At 42.3% G+C, this 22,075-nt stretch overlaps 4 protein-coding genes across 7 annotated transcripts in view; 3 read left to right on the top strand and 1 right to left on the bottom strand.

The window, feature by feature from the left end:
- Positions 1-22,075, bottom strand: part of LOC142896045 (macoilin-like) — a 50,059-nt gene that overhangs the window by 7,615 nt on the left and 20,369 nt on the right. Inside the window, exon 1 of one of the 4 annotated variants that reach the window (XM_076037505.1) lies at positions 1,280-1,483. The exons of 2 other annotated variants lie outside the window; for them this stretch is intronic. In XM_076037505.1, coding sequence (XP_075893620.1) covers positions 1,280-1,356 — 77 coding nt within the window. In that variant the 5' untranslated portion in view covers positions 1,357-1,483. Of the gene's footprint in view, positions 1-1,279; positions 1,484-22,075 lie in introns of those variants that run through there. One more of the 4 variants, XM_076037504.1, reaches the window with a different exon arrangement.
- Positions 4,003-7,188, top strand: LOC142896166 (serotriflin-like). The gene is made up of 7 exons (XM_076037687.1): positions 4,003-4,131; positions 4,790-4,890; positions 5,024-5,114; positions 5,689-5,831; positions 5,961-6,055; positions 6,789-6,871; positions 7,002-7,188. The coding sequence occupies exons 1-7, from the start codon at positions 4,041-4,043 to the stop codon at positions 7,127-7,129; spliced, it is 732 nt and encodes a 243-aa protein (XP_075893802.1). The 5' UTR covers positions 4,003-4,040; the 3' UTR covers positions 7,130-7,188.
- Positions 12,506-14,915, top strand: LOC142896219 (serotriflin-like). The gene is made up of 7 exons (XM_076037762.1): positions 12,506-12,646; positions 12,840-12,946; positions 13,054-13,150; positions 13,704-13,849; positions 13,959-14,053; positions 14,351-14,433; positions 14,790-14,915. Exons 2-7 carry the CDS (start codon positions 12,935-12,937, stop codon positions 14,798-14,800), a joined length of 444 nt encoding a protein of 147 aa, XP_075893877.1. The 5' UTR covers positions 12,506-12,646; positions 12,840-12,934; the 3' UTR covers positions 14,801-14,915.
- LOC142896218 (cysteine-rich venom protein tigrin-like) lies at positions 19,087-21,312 on the top strand. The gene is made up of 6 exons (XM_076037761.1): positions 19,087-19,215; positions 19,443-19,533; positions 20,373-20,515; positions 20,644-20,738; positions 20,852-20,934; positions 21,100-21,312. The coding sequence occupies exons 1-6, from the start codon at positions 19,204-19,206 to the stop codon at positions 21,219-21,221; spliced, it is 546 nt and encodes a 181-aa protein (XP_075893876.1). The 5' UTR covers positions 19,087-19,203; the 3' UTR covers positions 21,222-21,312.

Genomic DNA, 22,075 nt, shown 5'->3' with positions numbered 1-22,075 from the left:
ACAACAAATAAACACATTTGCGTGGTTGAATAATATAATTTGTTCATCTTAAACGGGCGGTCCGTCCTCTTGGGCAGAGGAGCAGCGGAACAATGACTGTTCCTCCGCTACATCTTGCTGGGCAGCTAGCAGCTAAACAGAGGTTGTGCGTTACCCCTTTGTTCTGCTCATCCATAGGCTGCCATCACATCAGTCCCTTCTTTGTTTGGTAACCATGGCAATATTTCATCTGGAGGAGAGCGAGCGAGCGAGCGAGGGAGGGAGGGAGGGAGGGATGGAGCGCCACAGCATCCTTTGCCTCCTGTGCACACTTGTGAATTTCCTCTCTTTATTTGGACAAAGGTCCTCAGAATTTGTCCCACTTTTTTGCTCAGAAACGCTACTAATCTTTTTTAAATAAAATAATATGAATGAAATCAAAAATTCAAGACGGCAAAAAGCATTAAAAAAAAAAAAAAAAAACGAGCTTTGCTCAAGTGTAGCTGCGCAGAAATTAAAACAACGTTGAAATACATCATGCTAATTATAGTATTGTATTTAAAACAACAAAATGAGGCCAACAACTAGCGACAAAAGCAATAAACAATCTCAATTAAGGAGGATAAGCAGATACTGGCAGTTCCCAATGTTTGAAGCACGTTTCAGCGTCTGCCTGGAAACACAACCTATATATTTTACGTATTACGTAAGACACCCCCCCCCCCCGCCCCATTCAACATTCAAGTCAACCAAACTTGATAAAAGTGGGGTTTTTAATGAGCGAATCTTTTCCCGTCTGGACTGTCTAGACACTCTGCCGTGACGCCGAAAAGCGGCAAATTGGCGTTTCACTCCTTTTTCCGCCGCGCGACTTCCAACACATTATTCCCGAGAAAAATAAAATAAAAGGAGGACACGTGCGAGTCTAACGCGGACGATATTAAAAAAAAAAAAAAAAAAAAACACGGAGAGCGGTGACACAGCAGACGTAACGCTGCGAGCAGCAGGCCGACGTCAACTTGCACCGCCGCGGATTTCTGCCTTTCTGTAAACAAACGGTGCGGCCGAAGTAGAACTCGCACGGTGAACCCGGCGCCTCCCGTCCGTCCCGGCGTTTCGGCCCAGCCGAAGACCCGCTGTTAAAAAAGAAAGACAGAAAGAAAGAAAGAAAGGAAAAAGGGCCGGGCAACGCTTCGGGAGGACGGCAGACAGGTGACGACGGCTACAATTTCACACAAAGACGGCCACCACAACAAAAGCAGCCTCCCCGTCAGGCTCCGCTCGCGCGCTAGTAAGCTACCTCTCGGACAGCCTCTCCGTGATTTTCAGCTTCTTCATCTTCCGCAGTCGGTTGGCGTCCACATAGCGTTTCTTCATTTTATGGCTGCCGCTTCTCCCCCCCACCCACCTTCTGTTATCCCCTGTGCACCGCGGCGGCGATGGGAGAAACAGCCCCGCGGAAAATACAGCAGACTCTCCCCCCCTCCCCGCCGCGTCTTGTGTAGAGAAGGATGCTCCAGCGCTGCTGCTCAACCTGTGATGATGATGATGATGTCTAGGAACAAATACAGGCGAGCCGCGCTACTGCGCATGCCCGGTGGATGCTGCGCCTACAAGTGTGAATCGCGGGAGGGAAGCAGCGCGCTGCGGACGGGAAACACCTGAACTATGTCGTTTGGGGAAACTGAACGACTATTTCACATGTAAATACATACATACATACATACATACATACATACATGTGGTAGGACTTGATTTTGAATTAATTAAGGTAATTTATCATATTTTAGTCAGATATCAATATTTGAGTTGGCGACAGAGGTGCGAAGTAACCAAGTACAAATACTTTGTCGATGTACTTAAGTAGATTTTTCAGGTATCTGAAAGCTTTCTTCGAGTGTCTCCTTTTTTTGGCGACTTTTTACTTTTGCTCCCTCCAGTTGTGCAAAAAATATCTGAACTGTTTACTTCTTGTGTTGGGAAAAAACATGTTGGTCACATTCGTGTTTAAAAGCCGTAGTCGGCTCCTCTGGCCGATTTTTGGTGAGAAATACTTTACATTATGGGGTTAAAACTGTCTTGAAATGCAAAATAGCAGAACTTTACACATGCAATTCAAACCGCGATTAATCGCAGTTAACTAGGAAGCTTCTGCGATTAATCGCGGTTTAAAAATTAATTGTTTGACAGCCCTCATATATATACATATATATATATATATATATATATATATATATATATATATATATATATATATATATATATACAGTATATATATATATAGATGTGTGTTTGTGTATTGTGTAAGAAATTATGTTTGCAGCCAAAGAAATACCATAAACAGACACATTGTTGTACCAACAAATGCGCTTAAAAAGAAAGTTTTCACATAGGCTCTATGTCAGGTATTTTGTGACATCACAGAGGGCCCATTTCCTAAACGGTGGCTTTTTGCATGTAGGTCCTATGCCTTACACCCTTTTTATTACTTCACTAGAGCGCTAGACTAGCATGCACATCATGTTCCTAACACCCTTTTTTATGATTTCTGGCATAGACTTCCTAGCGCGCTAGACACTCATTTCAGAGGACATTGGTGAAGTGGATTAGCGTAGTGACTGCTGAAAAGGTGTTGAAGGAGCTTGTGTGGCGGCTGACGGCTGTTTGTGTGCAATTCAATCTGACAGTTTGCGAGGCATTTGGCTGTCTTGAGGTGTCAAGTTTGCGCCTGGTTTGATAATCTATGAAGCAATGAGCATCCTTTGAGTGGGTGCGGTGGGAGTTCACTTACAGCATGATCTTGTAAAACATCTTGTTCTCGCCAACCTTTTGCAGAAGTTCAATATTGCCATATCTCTTTTATAAGGCAGCTGTGATGAAAACATAAATGATCTTTCAAGATTCACTTGAGAAGAGTTAACATAAGTAAAAATCCAGAGTAAAAAAAACAAACATGCAACTACTTGTCCAGTTATGTCTTGAGGTAAGTTATGTTATTTTAGTCCCAAATTTGGAAAGATGACAACACAGAATTCACGTGTGGCCAATTAAGTTTTACAGTGAAGTAAGAAAATGACTCTCAACAATTGGCAAATACTCTTGAGCACCATGTAAGACATTGGTGAATGTCGTAAAACACCTTGTTTTCATCAGCCTTTTGCAGAAGTTGAATTTCTCCGAGTCATTTTAAGGAAGCGGTGATGTAAATATAAATCAGCTGTGAGAGTTTGTTCCCACACGGTGAGACTGGAGAGCAGGAGCCCAACGCATTAAGGTAATGACGTCCTTTTGGTTAAATACCATATGTTAAAATTATTTAAGCAGCTCTTTTGAAAGGTAACATATTTTCATGTTCTTAAAGGAATGCATCTTAGCCTGTAGACCACTTGTGGGCAAACTTTTTGACTCGTAGGCAATAATAGGGGCCGGAGCGGGAGCAGATGGATGGAGTGTTTTGGTGACCCACCTCATAGTAGAAAGAAATATATCATGGGATATGTAAAAAAACAAACAAACAAAAAAACAAACAAAAAAACAAAAAAAAAAGTGCTTTGATGTCAATTATAAATGAACAAAAGCATAGCAACAAAATATGTGTCTTTGAAGCCTCACGATATTTAGCTCTTCGCTAGAATGACGCTGAAAAAATTGGATGAAATACAGAGCTTTTCTTACTTAATTTTCTCATTTAATTACTATTAATCTAATTTCTTAAAGTTCAGTGGGCCGCTCCGTAGTTTGCCCATGCCTCCTGTAAAGAGAACAGAAAATGGACTTTTAATCCCAATCTAGTGGGTCAATTGCCATAGTTTCGCAACCATGCTTGGCACCGCACAGATTACACAACCTTGCCCTTATCTGTATCGCACTGTAAACACAGGCCTGCAGGTGTCCAAACATTCTGAAGGATTTTTCACAGGTGCCACACGGTGTTATCTTACATTTTGTCACCCACACAAAATTCGGACGTCCTTGGTTAATTTTCCCCCTGTGTGGCTCTTCATATAAATATCTCACCCGCAGCCCTCAGCGGTTGACAAGTCCCAACCATACTCACCACAATGTTGCCATTGACCTTAATCGCCCTCGGCCTTGTGGCCGCTCTTCACATGCCTGGTGCCTTGGCAGAGGACGTGGCGCCCTACGCTGTATGTACAATTGTCTCTCTAAAAAACAAACAAAAAACAAAACATATACGTGAAAAAAAAGAAGTATTTTGGCTTTTTTTTCCCCCCCATGCTCGGTATTTTAACCAGATTTTATTTTTCTCAATCACTCGGTATTGGAATCTTCCTATGACTTGAAAACCCCCTCCACAGGATGGTGAGTAAAAAGATAATTACACATTTTTAATATATACATATATGTATATATACATATATGTATATATATATACATATATGTATATATATATATATATGTACATATATATATACCCCTATATATATATATATTTATATATATATATATATATATGTACATATATATATGTATATATATATACATACATATATATATATGTATATATATATATATATACACATACATATATATATACATATATGTATCTTTGGCTGCAGAACAGAATTTAATACTCTGTCTCTCACACTCACACATATACATATATTAAACTATAATAAAATAATTACATTGACAGAAATTGTTTTAATCACTTAAATACTTTTAAAACACAAAAGAAACCGAACAAGTGTTGGGAGAAAAAGTAAAAAGCCGTCAAAAAAAGAAAAAACTTAATACATATATACATATACGTCTATATATTTTTTTAATTTAATTTTTCTTCTGTCAGGGACCGTCCCGCTCTCTTCCTCCGAGCAAAGTGAGATCGTAAACAAGCACAACGCCCTGAGAAGAGGAGTGAAGCCCTCCGCCAGCAACATGTTGCAAATGGTAACTCTTCTCGACCGGTCCCGGCGGCGGTTTGTAAATGTGACATTGCACGTAACCCTCGGTGACGCGGGGGAGGGGGGGGGGGGGGGGAGAGAAAGGTTTAAACAGGTTGTGCTGACACTTCTCCCATCAGAGCTGGAACAGGGAGGCTGCAGCCAACGCTCAGCGGTGGGCCAACACCTGCTCCATGAAGCACAGCCATAGCAGCAACAGAGAGATCAGCAGTAGGTTGAAGGAAGACCCGCCGCTGTCCGCCGACTGTCCTGAAGTCACAAGTCATGTTTTCACGACATATGAACACTGGGGCTCGTGATGTTGGAATAAAAATGCTTTTGCCGGTCTTTTATCGCAGCAAACTAAAATAGTCAAAGTTTGCGTGCAAGAGCGTATGAGGTGATGGTGAATATGGAATTTGACCACAAAAAAAAGGTAGAGTGTGTAGAATTTGGCTTGATTTATTGTTTTTTTTTATATTGGTAAAAGCTTAACACACAAAGCACAGTAAAAGGAGAACTGTTGTCATATGATGCCAGCGGGATTCCTTAAAAATTTTACACACTAGACCTTTAATGCTCAGAAATCTATTACACTAGTGAATAATAAAAGAGAGGAACTTTTTCTCAAACAAAAAAAAGAAAATCAGATTTTGTTATGCTTTTATTTTCTTCACTTAAACAATCAGCTTAGGCCTGCCATTGATTAATTGCGTAGTTGTGTTTTCAAATTTAGGTTTGCATTGTGACAAAGTGGCCTTTTTTTTCTTTCTTCTTCTTCCTTTCCATCTCCTGCGTTTTGCAGCGAGTGGCTGCGGGGAGAACCTGTACATGTCCAGCTCCAAGATGAGCTGGAGCGCCGCCATCCAGGGGTGGTACGACGAGGTGAAGGACTGGCGCTACGGAGTGGGATCTGTCAACGGAGGCGTGGTGGGACACTTCACACAGGTGCGTCGCGGTCACCCGACTGACTGGCTGTTTAAAACGCGCGGCGTTCAAATGTGAAATCTGCAGAACGGTAAGGCCCCGCCCCGCAGCTCTCAATGTTTTGTTTCCTTCTTCTTGTTTTTCTCTCAGGTTGTGTGGTACAGGTCCAACCAGCTGGGCTGCGCTGTGGCCAACTGTCCCTCCTCCACTTACAAGTACTTCTACGTTTGCCATTACTGCCCTCCGTAAGTGAAATACTATTGCATGCGTGTAGTTGACATTTCTAGCAAAGTTGTCGATTATTTTTGAATGATGATTCAGTTGAAGTTTTTTTTCGCCATATAAAAACTAAAAACACATTTTTTTCAATTTAAATTTTTCTCAATTTTAGATTAGATGTACAAGCTATTACAAGTTGATATGACCAAGTAATATACTTATTGCACATACTTGGATATATTTTTTTCATAATATATTATATTATGGTGGAAATTCGTTTTTGGACACCTCAGTTGTGACTTAAGATTCAGTCTTAAGTAACCAAATGCAGTTAATTTTTGTGCCGTCACACACATTTACCCACACGGTGCACAAGCGCTGTTCAGCCCCGAATCTCGGAACTGGATGTTGCAGCAAGATGACGTCCCTTGCAAAAAGCACAAGTAAAAAACAAAGAATTTAGTTGTCTTATTTTGTCTTATTAACAACAAACAACAAAAGAATGTCCATTTGTGTGTGTGCCTCTGATGCAGACAAACCTTTTGGAGCAAAAAAAAAAAAAAAAAAAAAGAAGCGTATCTGGGAAACATTTAATGACAATAATTGGGACTGAGTAAAATTTAAAAGTTAAAAAAAAAAAAAGAGTAAAATTAAAAGAGTGTCCAAAAACGTCCCCCCCCTCCTACTGTATGATATATTTTTGCTCACAATTTTTTATTATCTTTAATACACTGTATGACATGTTGCACAACATTACAGCGGGAACTACCAGTACACCCACCCATACAAGTCAGGAACCACTTGCGGAGACTGCAGCAAAGCCTGCAACAACAAGCTGTGTAGTGAGTGTTAACAATCACTCTGAAAAGGAAGTGTGCAGAACATTTGCTTTCCTTGTTTATGTGCCTACTTACTGATGTTAACATTGATTCCCCCCCCCCCCCACCCCCACCCCCACCCCCACCTCTGCAGCCAACCCCTGCCCCTACATAGACCAGTACAGCAACTGTCAGGAATTGAAGCAGCAGTGGGGCTGCGGCAACAGCAACGTTGCCTCCTCGTGTCCCGCGTCCTGCAAGTGCACCAATGAGATCTCTTGAACGCTTGGGCGTCCACGCGTCACGTAAAGCAACCTTGAATAAATAAATTCAGCATCGAAGCTTGCGTGTCTCTGATTTTTTTTTTTCCTCTTCTCCTAAACAGGAGACGTCAGATTCTTAATCAGAGGTCCATTTTTACTTTATTTTTTTACCCAGACCTCTAAACAGAGTTTAGCAGCAACCTAGAATACATTGAAATAAAACTTGATTCACTTTCTGTGGCCAAAATATGCTGCTAATTGAAGTAACCACAGCCAGAATGTGGACTTTGTCACCAACTACAATATGATTTTTACTGCATCGTATATGAATAATGTATTAAAGTGGGTGCTTCATGACTACTGGCTGAAGAGCCACAGTAATTGTAAATTATGATCAGGCCAATTTGACTTCACTTTCGATTGGAAGAGAAAAAAAACACATATGCACGTATTTGGGGAAAAATAAAAAAAAATATCGAGTGTTTGCATTTCCAGAAAGAAAGGAGCTTTTACGGAGGATATCACGGCCTTACCAAGTTCTACAGATGAGCAGAACATGGTGAGTGGGTGGTTTTGCGATTTTTAACAAAGTAGAATGATCCAAACGCTTCACTCCAGGTGAGGAGAAGATGAGCAACATGCCCAAAGCAAAAGCGGAGAGTCCACACATCAAATGAATCTCCCAGAGGAAAAGGCTTAATCACTTCCCTTATGCAACATTCCAGTTAGCCCCCTTCTGCAGGGATGAATGTCACACACGTTGCTATAAAATCACACACCGTGGCCATAATATGTTTCAATATAACCGTCCAGTCAAATTTGACATATTTCCCCACCTGTTTTGTTTTTTTTTACCCTATGCACTGAACAGACACGTGCGCTTTCCCATATGACCAAGGTCGAGTTGGCCGTCTGTCCCACCGTGTGAGCCGTCGTGTTTTTTTCCTGAAAAATTGAGTGTTGCAACGGGAGCGCTGACAGAGATCGACTGATGGCTGTAGAGGAGGCCATATGACAGTTGAAAGACAAATCTTAACATTTCGGAGGGAGGGTCTGTGTGTTCTGAAAACACTCGTTTTCTGAACACTTCAAGTCACCCTGAGTTACAATCTACTTTGAAAACATTGTCTTAGAGTTAAACACGGCTGCTGAATAGATCCCAATTAGCCTGACAATGTTTATAGGAAATGAGCCGCTTATGGTTTAGAGTTTAAACCATTAAATTCAATCTAGTTTTAGATATCAAACATAAGAGGCCTCCAAAGAAATGACAATGAGAATGACGTTTGTGTTAATGGTATATACGCCATTGCTCAGAGGTGTCAGAATGTGGGCAGAAGTGTTGCATGATTTCCAATAAGATTAAAAAAAAAGATGACTGTGCGAGGAATCCGTGGGTGCCCCAACATTGTACCTGTGCTAATAGTGAACCTGAAGTCTACAGTGTTCAACCTGACAATAATCCTACGTCTATTTTTGATCAGATGATTTTTTTTTTTTTTTTTACCACATCTTCCTATAGTTTCAGAACACTGAGTTTTGCCATGCAAAACACAATGTAGGTGATGAAGTGGTGAAAGAAGATTTCGATGTTGGTTTCTCAACAGTGTCTGGGTTTCACTGTTGTTTCTAAACTTTCCCATAACCACATTGTTGTTGTTGTTTTTTTTAAAAGAGCCAATAAATTAACTAAACGTTTGTGAGAGTCCAACAAATTGTTTCAGCAGTTTACTGTACCAGAGGCCCAGAGTGCAATTTGGCCCATTGTCCCCCGACTTAAAAACCCTTTTAGAAAATATTTGCCCTGTTAGAGGTGAAATGTCCCTTTAAATCAATATTTGAAATGTCTTTGTTCCCACTCACTCCTGTAGCTTTAAAAGCGTTGTACCTTCTCACAGACATCTAGCTGAGTCTCACTGAGCACACGATTTGCTTAAGCAAAGTTTCAATGTGGTCAACGCGTCAACGCTCCATTGTTGTTGTTGCAGCCCTTATTACTTGTCAAGTAATATACAAAACAAACTTTAGCTGAGCGCTAAAGCAAGTTTAGAATGGACTGTTTAAAACCAGGTCAAAATTTATTTTTCTTTCTTACAGAGAGTTTCAGGCCAAACACATGATGGATATCTCCTCAGTCCTTCTCTGTTGGACACAAAATAATGATATAAAATGGAAAATAAAGTAGTAATGAAAAGGGAAAGAGAAATAAAAATCGATTTAGTCGGGATTGTCGTACGGTTTAGAGTTTACACTCGATACTTGATAGATCATGTGACGTTTTCCTTATTCAAGCAACTTGTTGTGTTGTATTCTTGCCGCTAGATGGCAGTGTTTTCATTTAATCCAGTTGAAACGTTTGCATTTTCTCATTTTCATATGGGAGAACCTTTTAGCATTTTGCCTGTTGTTTGAGTTTGAGTCGAGAAAAACCCTCACTCACAAACTAGAAAAGAAAAAGAAACATTTGTCTGCCAAATCATTCAGACCTCATCGACTCCAGACCGATAAATATTTCCAGATTGCTGTTGCCCTCCAGAAGGCGCCAGAGGGCTGTGAATATTAACATTCCCAGAGTGCTTAAAATATATATTTTTTTATTTGTTACCCATCTGTCATTTACTGGTAATGCAGGCTTATGTCTGAATGTGCACCACGTATTGGAAACATAGAGTTTCCAATTTTGTTGTTCTCACCTTAACCACACTCCACACTGGAGGAACCACACTCCAACGTGGGTTTCTATAGAAGCACACTTAATGAGTCTTCCCATAAATCTATACATATACTCTGCCAGCAAACAGAAATTGCTCAGACAAACTAAAAATCCTTTGCTCAAAAATATGTTAATGGTCTGGCGTAAAGTTCTAGCTTATCCGGAGGAAACAACTAGCCTGTCGCAATGATGGTTCCCAACCCGGTAGAGCGGACCCAGGGTTTAAAATGTGGGCAACCCAGGGTGTAGCTAAGGTAGCTGACCTGTACAGTGAACATTCGGTTCCGATGTCATTCGAGAAACTCAAATCAACACATGGAATTTCCACCGAACACCCCCCCGCCCCCCCCCCACCCCCCAAATATATACAACTCAAAAGTTTCATCCTTTCCAAGCAAAATAATAATGTAACACCACCTCCCCTATCCACTCTAGAAGATCTTACATTGAAGCTGTTACATTCCAGGGGGCAGGTCTCAATATTGTGTGATCTGTTTGTAAGCGTGTCTGAAGAGTCGTCACAACGCTCACTCCCAAGCACGGAGGACAGACGTGCAAGTGGATTTAACGGATGAGGAATGGTCAAAAGCATGTTCTGTAACTCAGAGTATATCTAGAAATAAAAACCTCCAAAACCGTTACAATACGACGGCATGTACCCTGGTAGAAAGTATTTAACACCTGCTACGTTGCATCACTTTAACCCCAACATTCCTGACGATCCTAACGTTTGTCACAATGTTGGCGTGCGCCTTGCTACGTTGTATTTCAATACACAATAATGTAAACGTTAAAAAGCGATGACTCGTCAAAAAAAATGTCTCCCTGTGCCGCTCGACTACTAAGCGCGACGTTCTAATCCTCTGAAGCAACTCATTAAAGAGCCTTGTGCGGATCTACAAAGAGTTTCATTTTAATTTGTTAAAAAAAAAAAAAAAAAATTTGCATCTCGCAAACATATCCGAGTTTGCCCCGAGAAAACAGAGTCGATTCCCTACGTACAAATGCCGCCAGACAGTTTGGCCTGTGGTGTCATTTCATTCAAATAGGTGTTGGGTTCTGTTTAGCGAGATGTTAGAGGCAGCAGCCCACGGCGCAGTCGCGCTGGAACTGACACCATCTCCTCCAGGAAACAGCTGGGGACACGCAAACAGTTCTAGGGCAGAATTTTGCTTATTATTTATTAAATAGAATAACAAAGAAAAGACAGAAGACCCAAAGAGCAAGTTGTAGTTGCAGTCCGGATGATGCGGTTTTCCTGAGTCTCTGAGCTCTTGTGATATTACGTACACGACTACAACACGAGAAGGATGCCGATCTTTGATCATCAAAAAAAAAAAAAAAAAAAAAAAACATCCGACAGACTGTATAGCACCGGGTCACGCACTTCCCTGTGTGCAACCACACTGAAGCTTAACGGTATTTCCCGGTGTCTCAACTTAATGAGTGTTAGCGTAGGCGAGAATCTTTGCGTAGGAAACAATGCTCGGTGATGAGAGCAGTCGACAAAATGACTTGGGGAGGAAATGCCTGTCTCCTTCACATGGGGAGCGTTTGAAAACACGCGGTATGTGCGTGCAGTGTAAATGATGAGATGGATGACGGCGCTGGAAGACCATCCCTAAAGCCATGCCTAAAGACCTGGTGGTCACTATGGACATGTGCAAATACATGTGTACAAATGCTCCTTTAAATAACAAAACGTTTACATTTAAACGTTTCCAAAATACCCCCCGGGGTTGTGCAGTCGTCCAACAGGTGACTTGTTTTTTGCCTTAGTTCCACTATATATAGCAGCAGGGTTTTGGCCTTCGACATGAAAACGTGGACGAGAATCCCCCCAGCATGAACCTTCTGAGCCTCCTGTGCATCTTCAGCATCATTGCTGCGGTGCTGGTGCCCGGCACCTCCGCCTTTTTCTTCGTAAGTGACAAGATACGTCTTCTTTTCTTGGTTACTCGAAAGGATATTTGAATTGAATTGATGGAAAATGTACGAAGCTTGTGCAGCGGGGGGGGGGGGGGGGGGGGGGGGGGGAATTTAAGAGGGGGGCACGCAGTGGTCATTTCTTCCGTCTCAAACGAGCTACTTAAAAAAAGAAAAAAGCTGCTAAAGTGGCGCACGTGCCGCCACACGAAATCTTGATGTTTCAATAACTCGTCATGTGACCTTTTTTTTGTAACGCGCTTGTCTTGGTGTCAATGATGTCCTATTGTGAACAGCACGACGATGAGAACTACTTCATAGGCAATCTCTAATTGTATCAGAATATTTAGTGGTGGTTCATGGATCTGTACTTGTTGTTTTTTTTTTTTGCTCTTAATCGCCTTTTCAGAGAGCAGAATCTTATCCAACAACTAATGAACTTTATAAAGTTGGACATGTGCACTCAAGCTAAGAGAGGGTTAAATTAATTTCGTCTGAAGTTCATTTTTGGTCAGTTTTGAAATTTCATCCAAAGGTCAAACATCCCTAATTTTGTGAGTTGTTATTATGCAACACATACTTTCGTTTTTTTCACTTAACCACTTCAAAAGCATTTGTTCATATATGATTGTAAGACATTTCATTTTCTATTGTCTCTCCTTCTCTTCCAGTCCAGCATTAAGCGTAAGTATTTGCATTTATTATCCCTTGAAATAAGATTTGGTGAAGTTTTGCGTTGGCATTTTTTTGTTATCGTTTTCTTTTTCTTTTCTTTTCTTTTTTAAAGGAAAATGATGGTAATTAACAATTAAAAAAATGTTCCTTATTTAGGGCTTCTTGGAATTGGATCCTCCTCCTCCTCTGAAGAGGTTCAAAAGAATAACAACAACAAGCCGGGTATGTGTTAAAATGGTTGGTTGCTTTGATATTGAAGGCGTCGCATGCTGGCACGCTCATGCTAACTCTGCTAAACGCTGGGCTTTGGTCTATAGCTCGCAGGTGTTATTAGCATATTTAATAATAATGTTTTTTCCCGTTCGAAGATGACTGGTAAAATGCTGTTCTTGTCAATTGTGTGGCTTCACTGCAGCTGGTGGCGCTGCTCAACGCCTCACTGCCGAGCAGAAGGAGATTGTGGACAAGCACAATGAGTACAGGAGAAGCGTGAAACCCCCTGCAAGCAACATGCTTGAAATGGTAACGTCGAAAGACAACCATCTTCAAAGTGTCACGTGTCTTGGTGCGCTGTTCTCTGCAGAGGTCTTACTTACACTGGGCTTGTTTTTCTCAATGTTGCACCACAGAAATGGAACAGCCAGGCTGCAGTCAAGGCTCAGAAATGGGCCAGCCATTGCAGCAAGAAGCCCGCCCACAGCCCCCAATCCAGCAGAACGATCGGCAGTATGTTCACTCTAGCCAACTTTTGAAGTCAAAATGCCCCCCCCCCCCCCAAAAAAAAACAACAACCCATAAGTCTAAAGTTGTATCAGAGCTGTTTTATTTCATTTGAAGGGAAAAAATGTTTATCTCTATTCACCGAAACAGGATTTTTTTTGTTTCGTTAGTCAGTGACGCAAGGACTCTTAAAGCATTGAATGATCTAGAGTTATCATTTTAGCTATCCCTTTAATACGAGATAGTAGTTTACAGTATGAGGTTCTCAAAATAGGTAAAACTAGGTTTTATCACGCTTGCAAATATGTGGAACACAGAATGAAGAATCAACTTTACCAGGAAGCTAAAAACAGGAAGTGGTAAAAAAAAAAAAAAAAGATGGCTAAATATGCTGTTATTTTTTTAAATGAATCAATCAATCCAATATGACTACAATAAAACACAACCCTGCAAATATGTATCAAAGAACAAAGAATTTACTTTTAGGAATTCACCATTTCAAATACAACGTTCTGGCCCTTTTTGCGATGCGTTGTTTGTTCCGTCTGTGACTTTGCAGCCACCCCATGTGGAGAGAATATATACTACGGCAGCAGCAAGGTCCCCTGGAGCTTTGCTATCATGCGCTGGTACAACGAGGTGAAGGACTATAGCTACGACTTGAGGCGATCCTTCAACAACAAAGTGGTTGGACACTACACGCAGGTAGACTCCCGCCACGCCCGTGGTGGTGGTCTCAAACTAAATTGAAGTGTACAGCAACTGGGGGGAAATAAGATGGAATGAGCTCCTGATCCTGTTTTATCGTCCTCAGGTTGTTTGGCACAATTCAAACGAGATTGGCTGTGGAATGGCCCACTGCCCCAAGTCTAAATACAAATACCACTACGTGTGCCAGTACTGCCCAGCGTGAGTACACGACCCCTCTAGAGTTAAGCTACCATAGTATGTGCAGCCATAGTACGTCGACTGCCCTTTAGGAATTCACATAAGGCGAGTTACTGCGAGCTTTGCACCTGCTGCTGGGATTGGCATATGCTGCAATAGTGGTGGTTTCAGCCCAAACTGGCTGGCAATAACTAACTGTATATTGCAGCAATTGAATAATGAAAGTGGAATCATCATTTGAAAGGCTCCAGCCAATTCCATTCTTCTCCAATGTCCACGGGTTGTTTCGAGTCTCACATGCGGACTGTTTCATTGCAGTGGCAACTACAGAATGATGCCGCCCTACAAGAAAGGAAAACCCTGCGGCGACTGCCCCAACGCCTGCAACAAGGGACTGTGCAGTAAGTGCAAAGCCTTGGGTTGAACGAAACGCACGATGCAGGAGGCCGCCGTGTTCAAGTCTGTCTAACTTAACTCTGACTTAAATCATTCTCAGCATTTTCCTGAAAAATGAAAGGAGACTTGAGATACGTCTAGAATGAATCGTGGCACATGGATACATTTGCATGATCTAGTATTAACATTACAGCAGTGATTAAAACTATAATAATTAATATAACAATAACAGCAGACGAGACTTACGTGCCATGCTGTTGTTTTCTTTTTTTCCCCCCAGTTTTTCTTTAGCCTTGATTTGTCATTCGGATTAAAATGCATTTGTCAATATTTTTTTTCTATTCACCATCTCCTCCTGCAGCCAAGATCTGAGCCAGCGTTGATGCTTGCTCCAACTGTCCAGGCCGGGGCAGCGATGGGAAAAATGTCCTCAAAACCCGTCTAGACTCTGTGCAAACAGTTTCAATAAATATCTTCGAGCAATCAAGCGCGTTTCTCTGCGGTTATTATTTTTCGAGTTGTATTTCTGGACTCTGTGCAAACAGTTTAGACAAAAAATATTCGACAATCGAGCTTGTTTTGTCTGCGGTTATTACTTCAATTTTTTTTGTTGTTGTTGTTGGGGCGGTTATGACTCCAAGCGATATTTCGGTGCCACAATATGTAATTATTGCATTTTTATTGCCCTTCCGATTGGACGTGATTTCTTAACTCTTTACGTGCAAAGCTGGGACGAACGGCCATTCAGCCAGTGAAATCGCCCTGCCAAGAAGCGCCATTAGTTTTAAATGCGTGAACAGCAAGGTCATGTTTCTGTCATGTCACCCACATGACTTAAGAACCGCCACTCCATATCGCTTCAAAAATTTGTTTCGGCATGCTTGATGCGAGTGTGCCTTGAAGGCCAGTGGGATGGTTGCGCCTCGTGGCGAAGATGGCGTCACGAAGGGCATCCACCGTCTGGAACTGATGTCCATTATTTTTTTGTAAATTTCCCTTGCCATCCATCCCCAAATGTTCTCCATTGGATTCAGATCAGGGGAACAAACAGGATGGTCCAAAAGTGTGGCAGAGCTATTCTCCTAGAAGAAGTCCTTTGTCGGGTGGGCACTGCGAACTGCAGCATTGTCCTGCTGAAAAACCCAATCATCAGCACACAGACGAGGGCCCTCGGCCATGAGGGGCGTTTGATGCCACTGCACAACCCGAAGCTCCCCAACAACCCGAAGCACCCCGGATCATGATGGTGCCTTCCCCCCCTCCACTGCGCCGCTTAGAGAACATCTCAGGTGGCATCTCCTTGTCATGCCAGTAACGTTGGAAGCCATCAGGACCATCAAGGTTACATTCTTTCTCACCAGAGGATAAAACTTTCTTCCATCTTTGAATGTCCCATGTTTGGTGCTCCATTGCAAAGTCCAAACGGGCAATTTAGTGGTGTCGAAGGAGACGTGGCCTTTGAAGATGTTTTTTTTTTTGGTTTTTGAAGCCCTTCCCTCGCAGATGCCGTCTGATGGTTACTGGGCTGCAGTCAGCACCAGCTTCACTTTTTTTGTTCCATAACCCTCAGGATCTTTTAAAGAATTCAAAATGACTGCGTCTTACTCCGTCCAACATCAGTAGTGATGGCACGTTGTGAGATGCTTTGCTGATGCAGCTCAACAATCCCACCGCGTTCTAGACGGTGAGCTTTTTCGCCTTTGACATCAGGAGATCTTGACAGAGTCATTACTTGACAGAAAATGACAAGGAATCCAAAATCTTTGCACATATTTGGGCTTTTAAAGGCTGTGGTCCTTAACTTTTGATCAGCTGATGAACAGCCTATTTCAGTTAAATTGTTGTTTTCAACAAATTGCCTGCTCAAGTTTTTTTTTTCTGTTGCTCTCATTTCTTCTTTTTGCATTTTGAAGCTCTACTTAGAACCTTCTTTAGATCCAATAGTGAAAATTGCAAATTCTTGCAATATCTTTAACTGGTCTTAAGACTTTGATCAGGAGTGTACTGCCCAAGCCAACTCCACATTCGTAGACGCTCCCTCCCCCTTGTGGCCTGAATGAGTAGCTACTCTCGCAGAGTCACCAAACTTGGCGACGAAGGAAAGGAAAAATATTTGCATCTGTGTTTAGTTAATTCTTTGTTAATACCAAATCGGAAAAATCCGCCAAACCCGCTTATCTTTAAATGGTACATCTGTAAGCAAATGCATTTGTGGGATTAAGCAGAAGAGCGGCGAGAAGAGAAGGCGATATAGCTGCTTGCTGGTTTCCTACGTTGGGGTCGTCAATTCATATCAAGAAGCAAATATTGAACATCCGCATTTTAGTTTTTTAGTTGTTGTTTTTTTTAGGGCAGGACAGACAACGTCGTTTACTTGAAAGAAACACAAGCGTGTTACATGCAAATAAGTTGTAAATCGCTGAAGAATTGGGATTAATGCTTGGCGTGACAGGGTTGTAAGTTGCATCATTTTAATATAACAGCTTGTAAATAAACAAAGGCGGGTCAGTCTGAGGCGTGAAGTCTCCTGACTCAATGAGTCCACGAACGGCCGGTCTCCCATCTGAATTTGCTTCCAAAGCCAGAGCAAAGATCTGGCAACAAAGACACGTCACCTGATTGTCAGCAACGAGATGAGACGACGTTGGTTTAAATGTCAATATTTCAACCTTTTGTATGACATAAAGGCCGTATTTGCTTTTGATTAATCCATAGTGGGTGGCAAGTGAGGGAGCCCTTTTTTCCACACGTACGTCGCCTGAGCGGCAGACACAGGAGGACTTCCTGTTTGATCTGCGATGTCGAAGAGAAAACGGGGCGACAAGCTGCGCGCCTACATCGGAGCCACAAACATTCTTCAGTCCAAACCGTCGAGTTCTCGTCTTTTATTTTCACGCCCTGCCTTGTGCAAACAGGATTCGGACCAGTGTTGACCAAAAGAACAGCACATGACCGGCACTCACATAACCTGCTCTCGTCAGGTGCCACCCCTCAGCGGTACAGACTCAGTGCTCCAGACCGGCTCCGTAGCTCTATAATCTCTATTCAACAACATATGACTCAACAATGAGTAAGAGCAAGAGCTGGAACTGGGAAACCGATCTCCAAATGAGCATTTCTGATGCTTGATTGAGGGGGGAAAAGAGCATTGGAAGCTCTTCCAGTTGTGCCAGACTTTCCATTTTACAAGTTCAAGTACTCTTTAGTCTGTACTAAAGCAGAGACAAACTCTTCAGAACTTCATCAGCTTCTAGCAGATGCTCACAGAGTGCCACAGGAGTTCTGGACACATTTGAAAGGTCCAGTGTGTAAACTGTGTAAGGAAGCCCAACTGACAGCGTGCTTCAAGATGGCAGCTAACTCGGAGCAAGAGCCTTGCTCTATGTATAGGAACCGTTTTAGGGGTAGGACACCAAATTACTTTATCGTACTGCGAGTATACACTTCTATTAATGTATTTATGGGCAGTAGGTTAAGCTTTCACCAATATAAGAAGTATAATTTCAAGCCAAATTTTACACACTTGACCTTTAAGTTGTCTAACTCTAGGCAAACATTTAAATCTACTTCCGACACTCCAGGTACACCCGGTAGTCCTTCGATACAGATAGCTATACAGATACGAGTACCTCCTGAGGAACTACATCTATATGCTGGACAATGTAAATACCTTTTTTGCCCTTGATTGCACAGAGAAAAATTCAATTACTTTTTGGATGTATTATTAACTGGAACTGTAATTTAAGAAAATCTGAAGTGCAAAAAACAGAAGAGCACAAGCCTGCGTTCTGTTCCAGACTGAGACGAAGTCTTCAATTTCATTTCTTTTGTTTTCATGAAGTCACTTGGCTTTTGTGTGTCCAGTGCGATCAAGCCGTGGCCCAGTTCGATCAGGGCAAGAGAATAAAGGCCGACGAAATCCCAATAAGGATTTGGGTTTATGGAGGGATGAGTTCCCCAACCTATTTACCAACCGATCAATAATTAGGCAACAAAAGCAAACTCAGGATTTAGTTGGGTTTTCTGTATCACTAGTGTGCCATTAAATAAAATACTTATTTACTTTATTACTTATATTTACTTATGCCACACAAAGGGTGAAAACAAGGTACCACGGATCATGGGGGCGTGTGTATAAAAACGCAGAATGGCTCTAGGAAGTGTTTGCTGCAAATATTTGCATGCGCAAACGTTTCATCTTTATTCATGACAGCCCTGAGGGTGTGTGATTATTTGTCACGTCTAGACTGCTGTCTCTATAAAAAAGGAACCCCCTTGAAGCTCAGACATCACCTGTTCTCGGTTTCAGCAAATCACTGTGTCAACCATGAGTTTGATATGCATCTTCGGCGTCGCTTTCGCTCTCCTGATCTCAGCACATGTGAGTACAAATCGAAGGACTTGAGCAGCTTTTATTTTCTTCAAAAAATATTGAAATTGTGAGTGCTAAAAAAATCAAATTAATCGTTTTTCATTGCTGTTGGTTTGCCGCTCTCTCTCTCTCTCTTTCATTCCTCAACACACAACGCAGGGTGAGTGTTTTCTTCACATTGCAGAACTCAAATAGACTTAAACTCATGATTTTTTTTGCACGGTTTCAAGCCCGATCTATTGCACTAGTAGGCAAGCATCTGCAGTCAAAAAGTCGCCAACGTCTTTCCCCCGTTTTGGCTCGTGTGCACACAGGCGCCTGTGCGGTCACCGATGCGGAGAAGACTGAGATTGTGAACAAGCACAATGAGCTGCGGAGAGGAGTTAACCCTCCTGCGAAAAACATGCTGGAAATGGTGAGCGACGTTTAACGCCGAAAGGCACCCAAGACTCGCCGAATGATTTCAAAATGACGCGGAATCGATTTCCCTTGCTCTGTGATGTGCATTGTACCTCCATGAAAAATTCATTTTTGAAGGTTTTTTTTTTCTCTCCTTTTTTTTCCCCTTTCGCACAACTGTCCGGTTGAACTGCATGTATGTGCTGGTGTGCTGACGCTGGTTTGTTTCTCTGCTGTCCACAGCGCTGGAACGACGAGGCCGCAGCCAATGCTCAAAGTTGGGCTGACGGATGCTCGCTCAAGCACAGCCACTCCGCCCAGAGAAGAATCAGCAGTAGGATTATCACAATACCTCTGAGTGATTAGAGATACTGATGCAGAAATAGAGATAAGAAAATACAAGGAGATGAGCTAAAGTAGCATGGCACAACCTCTTTTAATCAATTTTTTTTAACTAACTGAACTTTACTGCTGCCGTTCATTTATAACAACAAAAGCAGAGGTGACAATGTCTTAATGGTATTTATTTGTAATTTTTTTTGTTTTACATGGGGCAAAGACTTTAGAACCGGAAGACTTTAGAGTCTCAATTTAGTGTCTGCATCCTTCGTCGGCTGGGTCCTCTGTCGGAAAGCGGGTCCTTCGGAGGACCCGCCCAACAGAGGGCGAACCCAAACCCGCCTCCTGGTAACCAAAAGGGACGGCCTAGCCTTCAGCGTATTTCCTGGTTGCGTCACTGCCGTTCCCGCCTGCTGGCCAACCTCAGAAGTGACGTTTTTGTAGCATCGAGCTAACCATTGGTCCGGCATCCAACCACGACGTTGGATTTTCAAATAAGTAAAAACCCTACGGTAAAAACTTATTTTATGTGAAATTTCAATACTTAAATTTATATCTCGTGTCTTCGCCAGGAGATGCTGCTATTTCAGCTGAAGGTGCACGCAAAGCATCCTGAGATACAGGAGTCGGCGAAGGATAGTCGCGGCCCATCCCTTTTTGTGGATTGGGACAGGCCTTCGCACTGTGCTTTGACTTAACTGGCCTTCAAATGCGTGCTTCGAAGGACACAGACCCTGAATTGAGAGACAGCCTCAGCCAAACTTCATTTGATCAAGGGTTTTTTGTTTTTTTTTTAAATCTAAAACAGTTTTCTCTCATCGTGTCTAATTGCAGCCAGTGGCTGTGGTGAAAACCTGTACATGGCCAGTGGTAAGAATAGCTGGAGCAGCGCCATCCAGATGTGGTACGACGAGGTGAAAGACTTCAAATATGGAGTGGGATCCTTCAATGGAGGAGTGGTGGGACACTATACGCAGGTACAACCCGTCCCAAACTCTGCAGCACTGGAGTCTCTTCGGCTTCTTCGAGAGACTGACTGTACGGAGACCGCTAGCAAAGGTCTCGATGAATTGAGCGCCTGGTCATTTCACGACTCAATCCGCAGGTTGTCTGGTACAAGTCGTTCCAAGTCGGCTGTGCTATGGCCTACTGTCCCGATGCTAAATACAAGTACTTCTACGTCTGCCAGTACTGCCCGCCGTAAGTGTTGCACACACACCTACTTATTTAGACATAGATAGGATTAGGTGTTTTGCTTCATGATTTTTTTTTTTTTTTTTCTTGGTAACCCTGTGCTTTGCGAACCACTGCAGAGGAAACTACGGATTGAAAAAGCCATACACCAGTGGAGACACTTGCAGCGACTGCCCCAATGACTGCAACGACAAACTGTGCAGTAAGTGACGCCGCTTCATTTCACAATTTTGCTGGCGGTGAATAATACTGTCAGGGCTGACAGGAAGTCAGATAATAAACATAACTGCAGGACTGTCTTTGGAGGTGCTTTTCAATTAAATGCATCTATTGATTTATTTTTCCTTCAATTTTTCTTTTCCTGCAGCCAATCCGTGTCCCTATAATGATATGTACAGTAACTGTCCTCAGCTGACGGAGAAGGGCTGCACTGACTGGAGCAGGCCAATATGTCCCGCCAGCTGCAAGTGCCTCACCGAGATTAAGTAAATGCCTGGTCAAATGTGTCAAGTTGGGGCATCTCAATGTTCTCATGGGGTCGGACACAGTCACTTAGAATAAATACTCAGCATTCAAGCTCTTGTGTCTCTTGGTTGTTATTCCAAGCTGTTTGAACAGCTCAGTCATGGTAAACAGAAATCAGAGAGGAAGCGGTGACGACACAGCGTTCAATGGCCTCCTTGAAAAAGCACTGGTTGCAGAGTAAGTTAAAACATTCAGCATTGATCCACGACTGCTGATCTTACTGAAGTTGCTTTTGAGAGCATTGCAGGCAAACTGATTTGGAAAACATTTCAAGTCGCCACGTCAGTCACAGCAGAGCACAAATCAGTGGGCCGGACCAAAAAACTGAACCTGAGAGACTGTTGTACATCACATAAAGCCTACCAAAGTTCCTTCTTCTCAGAAAAATAGACAAATGAACAGAAGTTAAATATACTTTGAAACCGAATCCAAAGCACAATTAAAAACGTGTGTTCTTAAACTCAACCGAAAACCATTTTTGCAATACTACTGCCGAGTCCTCTCACGCTGAAGCAGAGCCTGCTCCACACAGTCAGATAATTAAAACACGGTAAAAATCCACCATCATCAGATGATTGAGGCGGTTAATAAGTCACCTTTTTTATTACGACATACAGTACAACCTGGCTATGCTATGGCCTGAAAAATCCCCTGGGATTTTGGCAACCGCATCCGGTTTGAAATAAGATTTGAAAAAAAGTTTTTGTTCAAGTCTAAAATGAAAGTACATCAGTTTAACTCTTATGTTTCATAAATGAAATCTCTAAATTTTGATGAAATGCTGCACGACATGCGAACTGTTCTGTCGTTCATCAAAC

The sequence above is a fragment of the Nelusetta ayraudi genome, unplaced genomic scaffold (assembly GCF_046127955.1).
Source record: "Nelusetta ayraudi isolate G7.1 ecotype Tasmania unplaced genomic scaffold, CSIRO-AGI_Nayr_v1 ptg000052l, whole genome shotgun sequence".
In the NCBI taxonomy this organism is placed as follows: domain Eukaryota; kingdom Metazoa; phylum Chordata; class Actinopteri; order Tetraodontiformes; family Monacanthidae; genus Nelusetta; species Nelusetta ayraudi.
This window is presented reverse-complemented; position numbering and strand designations above follow the sequence as displayed.

Coding starts and splice junctions, on each gene's coding strand:
- LOC142896166 (XM_076037687.1), top strand. CDS start 4,041: ATGTTGCCATTGACCTTAATCGCCCTCGGCCTTGTGGCCGCTCTTCAC. Junction 4,132..4,789: donor CGTGGCGCCCTACGCTGTAT/GTACAATTGTCT, acceptor TTCTTCTGTCAG/GGACCGTCCCGCTCTCTTCC. Junction 6,872..7,001: donor CTGCAACAACAAGCTGTGTA/GTGAGTGTTAAC, acceptor CCACCTCTGCAG/CCAACCCCTGCCCCTACATA.
- LOC142896219 (XM_076037762.1), top strand. Junction 13,151..13,703: donor ATCCAGCAGAACGATCGGCA/GTATGTTCACTC, acceptor GTGACTTTGCAG/CCACCCCATGTGGAGAGAAT. Junction 13,850..13,958: donor TGGTTGGACACTACACGCAG/GTAGACTCCCGC, acceptor TATCGTCCTCAG/GTTGTTTGGCACAATTCAAA.
- LOC142896218 (XM_076037761.1), top strand. Junction 20,516..20,643: donor TGGTGGGACACTATACGCAG/GTACAACCCGTC, acceptor CTCAATCCGCAG/GTTGTCTGGTACAAGTCGTT. Junction 20,739..20,851: donor GTCTGCCAGTACTGCCCGCC/GTAAGTGTTGCA, acceptor GAACCACTGCAG/AGGAAACTACGGATTGAAAA.